Raw genomic sequence first — 2326 nt, 5'->3', positions numbered from 1 at the left:
GGAGGTAGGTGTCTGCGCTGTCCAGCACCCCCTTGCTCACACAAGGTAAGTGGGCTCACTCTGCTCTGCCTCTGGGGACCTCTTGGGTTGATGCTGGGATCGGAGGGTAGGAATTGGTGCTTTGTAGGACTGGGGCTCTCAAGAGGCCTAAGGTCCTTTCTGGATCTCTCTCTCTACATCTGTACAAATGTGTCCATGGAAGGCTGGACCCGCAGTGTCAGAGACTTCGGTTCCTTTACTTTACGAGTGAATTCTGCGTCCCTTACTTGTGTTTCCCACCAGCCCTGGTCATTCCTGCATCCTCAGAAGCATCAATGTCATAAGTCCTGTGTATCCAGTTCTCATACCCACTTTCTCTGCTATGCCTTTTATGTTTCCTCGGCCCAGGGCTAATCTTTGGCTGCTGACCTGATCATTGAGGGGGTGTGTTTGTGTAGATGTCCTTGCTTTCCAGGGGAGGAAGGTGGTGGATGCTGGTGGCTCCTTCGTCTGCCTTGTCCCGAGGCTTGGCTTGGAAAATGTGTGGTGGGCAGTGGCTGGCCAGGTAGGTTTGGGATACAGCAGAATCTGCAGATGAATCTGCCTCCACTTTGTTCCTTGTTCCTCAGATGGCCACCGCATACTGCTGCCTCTCCCTGTTTCTCCTATCCACTTGGGTGGTTTTGCTGCTGCAGCCCCTGCAGGGTGCCTGGGGAGCCCCATTGGAGCCAGTGTACCCAGGGGACTATGCTACACCAGAGCAGATGGCCCAATATGCAACTCAGCTCCGCAGATACATCAATACGCAAACCAGGCCTAGGTATGGTGTGTGTGTGTGTGTGTGTGTGTGTGTGTGTGTGTGTGTGTGAGAGAGAGAGAGAGAGAGAGAGAGAGAGAGAGAGAGAGAGAGAGAGAGAGAGAGCCCTGAGAAAACAGTATTTCTACCGAGTGGCTTGGGTCCTTGTGCTGCGGGCAGGACAATGTCTAAAGAGGGGCTACAAGCCACCAAGGTACCACGCTTATCCCAGCTGTCCTTACCAGGTATGGGAAGAGGGAAGAGGCGAACACAGCTGGACTTTCTGGGATGCAGCTTCCCCTGTGCTCCAGTCCCCTGGTTGGCTTGACTCCCTGTTCATCTCCCTGGAGCTAAGGGCAGGTCTGGAAAGTGGGCATCTGGAGGAGGGGGAAGGAAACCAGGGTCTCAGAGGACAAGGGCTGTCCTTCCTCACTGTTCATTTCTTTCCTTGCAGGGAGCTCAGCACAACAGACCTGTAGGGCCCCGCTTGTTTCCTGTCTGTGAGTGCAGGACAGCAGTGGTCCAGCTAGTCCCTCTGCATTCCCACAACAACTTGCTACCTTTCAAACTAAATAAAGCAAATTAAAATCACATCCTCTCTGTGTGGTGTGTCTGTGGTGTGTGTGTGTGTGTGTGTATGTGTGTGTGTGTGTGGTGTACACCCACAGTGGCAGGAGAAGGTAAAACCTACAGGCAGGGAGGCCGAGGGGGAAAGGGGAGCTAGGATGATCATGAGTGTCTGCAGGGGCTCAGCTCATCATTTTCACAGAGGGGCTAGTTGTGGTCCGGAGAGACGCGAGACTCCCTTGCGGGTCTGTGACATGGGAGTCTTGAGCTTAATTCTCCTATCCCCGCACCTCTAAACCATTCAGCTCTTCAGCCCAAGGCCAACCCTGTTCCCACATATACCCTCAAGCCTGCTTCCTATAACTTGGGCACTGGGGGAAGAATCATTTCTATTAAAATGTCCTTGGCACAGGGAAGGGGCAGCCCCTGAGGACTAGTGCAGGCTGGATGTCATTCGGTTGCCTGCTTTGAACTGTTCTTTAGGAATCTGGAGGAAAGGGGCTGTCCCGAGAGGTTGTGTGCTGATAGCCTCAGAATGAACTCTGGCTACTACTGGGAGAAAAGCTGTAAGGGGTTGTGTCCCCAGGATGGAGACACAGTCAAGCATGCTGACTGCCTCCATGGGTCCAACTTGTGGCATCCACATTTTGGTTCTTGGGGCAAGGAGGGAAGACCCAGATACTACCTGAAGACTGTCTACCTGTAGACTATTTACCTGTACTAAGCATCCTAAAAAGGTGGAGATGGTGTGGTGGTGGTGGTGATGTGTATGTGTTTATGCAAAGTGTGTGTGTGTGTGTGTGTGTGTGTGTGAGAGAGAGAGAGAGAGAGAGAGAGAGAGAGAGAGAGAGAGAGCGAGCAAGCTTGACTCCTTTTCCTGGGAGCTTTTGTGGATAGGGATATCATGGGGAAGGGAAGACATGAGACATTCCCAAAATGGCTTCTTCCCTCTCTTCCGCAGGCTGAGTCTGAAGGGTGATAGGC

The 2326-nt window shown here is 52.7% G+C and overlaps 1 protein-coding gene across 1 annotated transcript; it reads left to right on the top strand.

Moving 5' to 3' along the window:
- Ppy (pancreatic polypeptide) lies at positions 1 to 1360 on the top strand. The gene is made up of 4 exons (XM_075942168.1): positions 1 to 45; positions 609 to 799; positions 1021 to 1135; positions 1230 to 1360. The coding sequence occupies exons 2-3, from the start codon at positions 609 to 611 to the stop codon at positions 1127 to 1129; spliced, it is 300 nt and encodes a 99-aa protein (XP_075798283.1). The 5' UTR covers positions 1 to 45; the 3' UTR covers positions 1130 to 1135; positions 1230 to 1360.
- The last annotated feature ends 966 nt before the right edge of the window (positions 1361 to 2326 follow it).

This window comes from Microtus pennsylvanicus, chromosome 11 (assembly GCF_037038515.1).
Source record: "Microtus pennsylvanicus isolate mMicPen1 chromosome 11, mMicPen1.hap1, whole genome shotgun sequence".
Classification (NCBI taxonomy): domain Eukaryota; kingdom Metazoa; phylum Chordata; class Mammalia; order Rodentia; family Cricetidae; genus Microtus; species Microtus pennsylvanicus.
Note: the sequence above shows the minus strand (reverse complement) of the source record. Positions and strands in the feature narration are given on the sequence as shown.

Excerpts from the sequence above, each read along its gene's own strand:
- Ppy (XM_075942168.1), top strand. The coding sequence starts at position 609 with ATGGCCACCGCATACTGCTGCCTCTCCCTGTTTCTCCTATCCACTTGG. Across the intron at positions 800-1,020 it reads AATACGCAAACCAGGCCTAG|GTATGGGAAGAGGGAAGAGG; the intron begins GTATGGTGTGTG and ends TGTCCTTACCAG.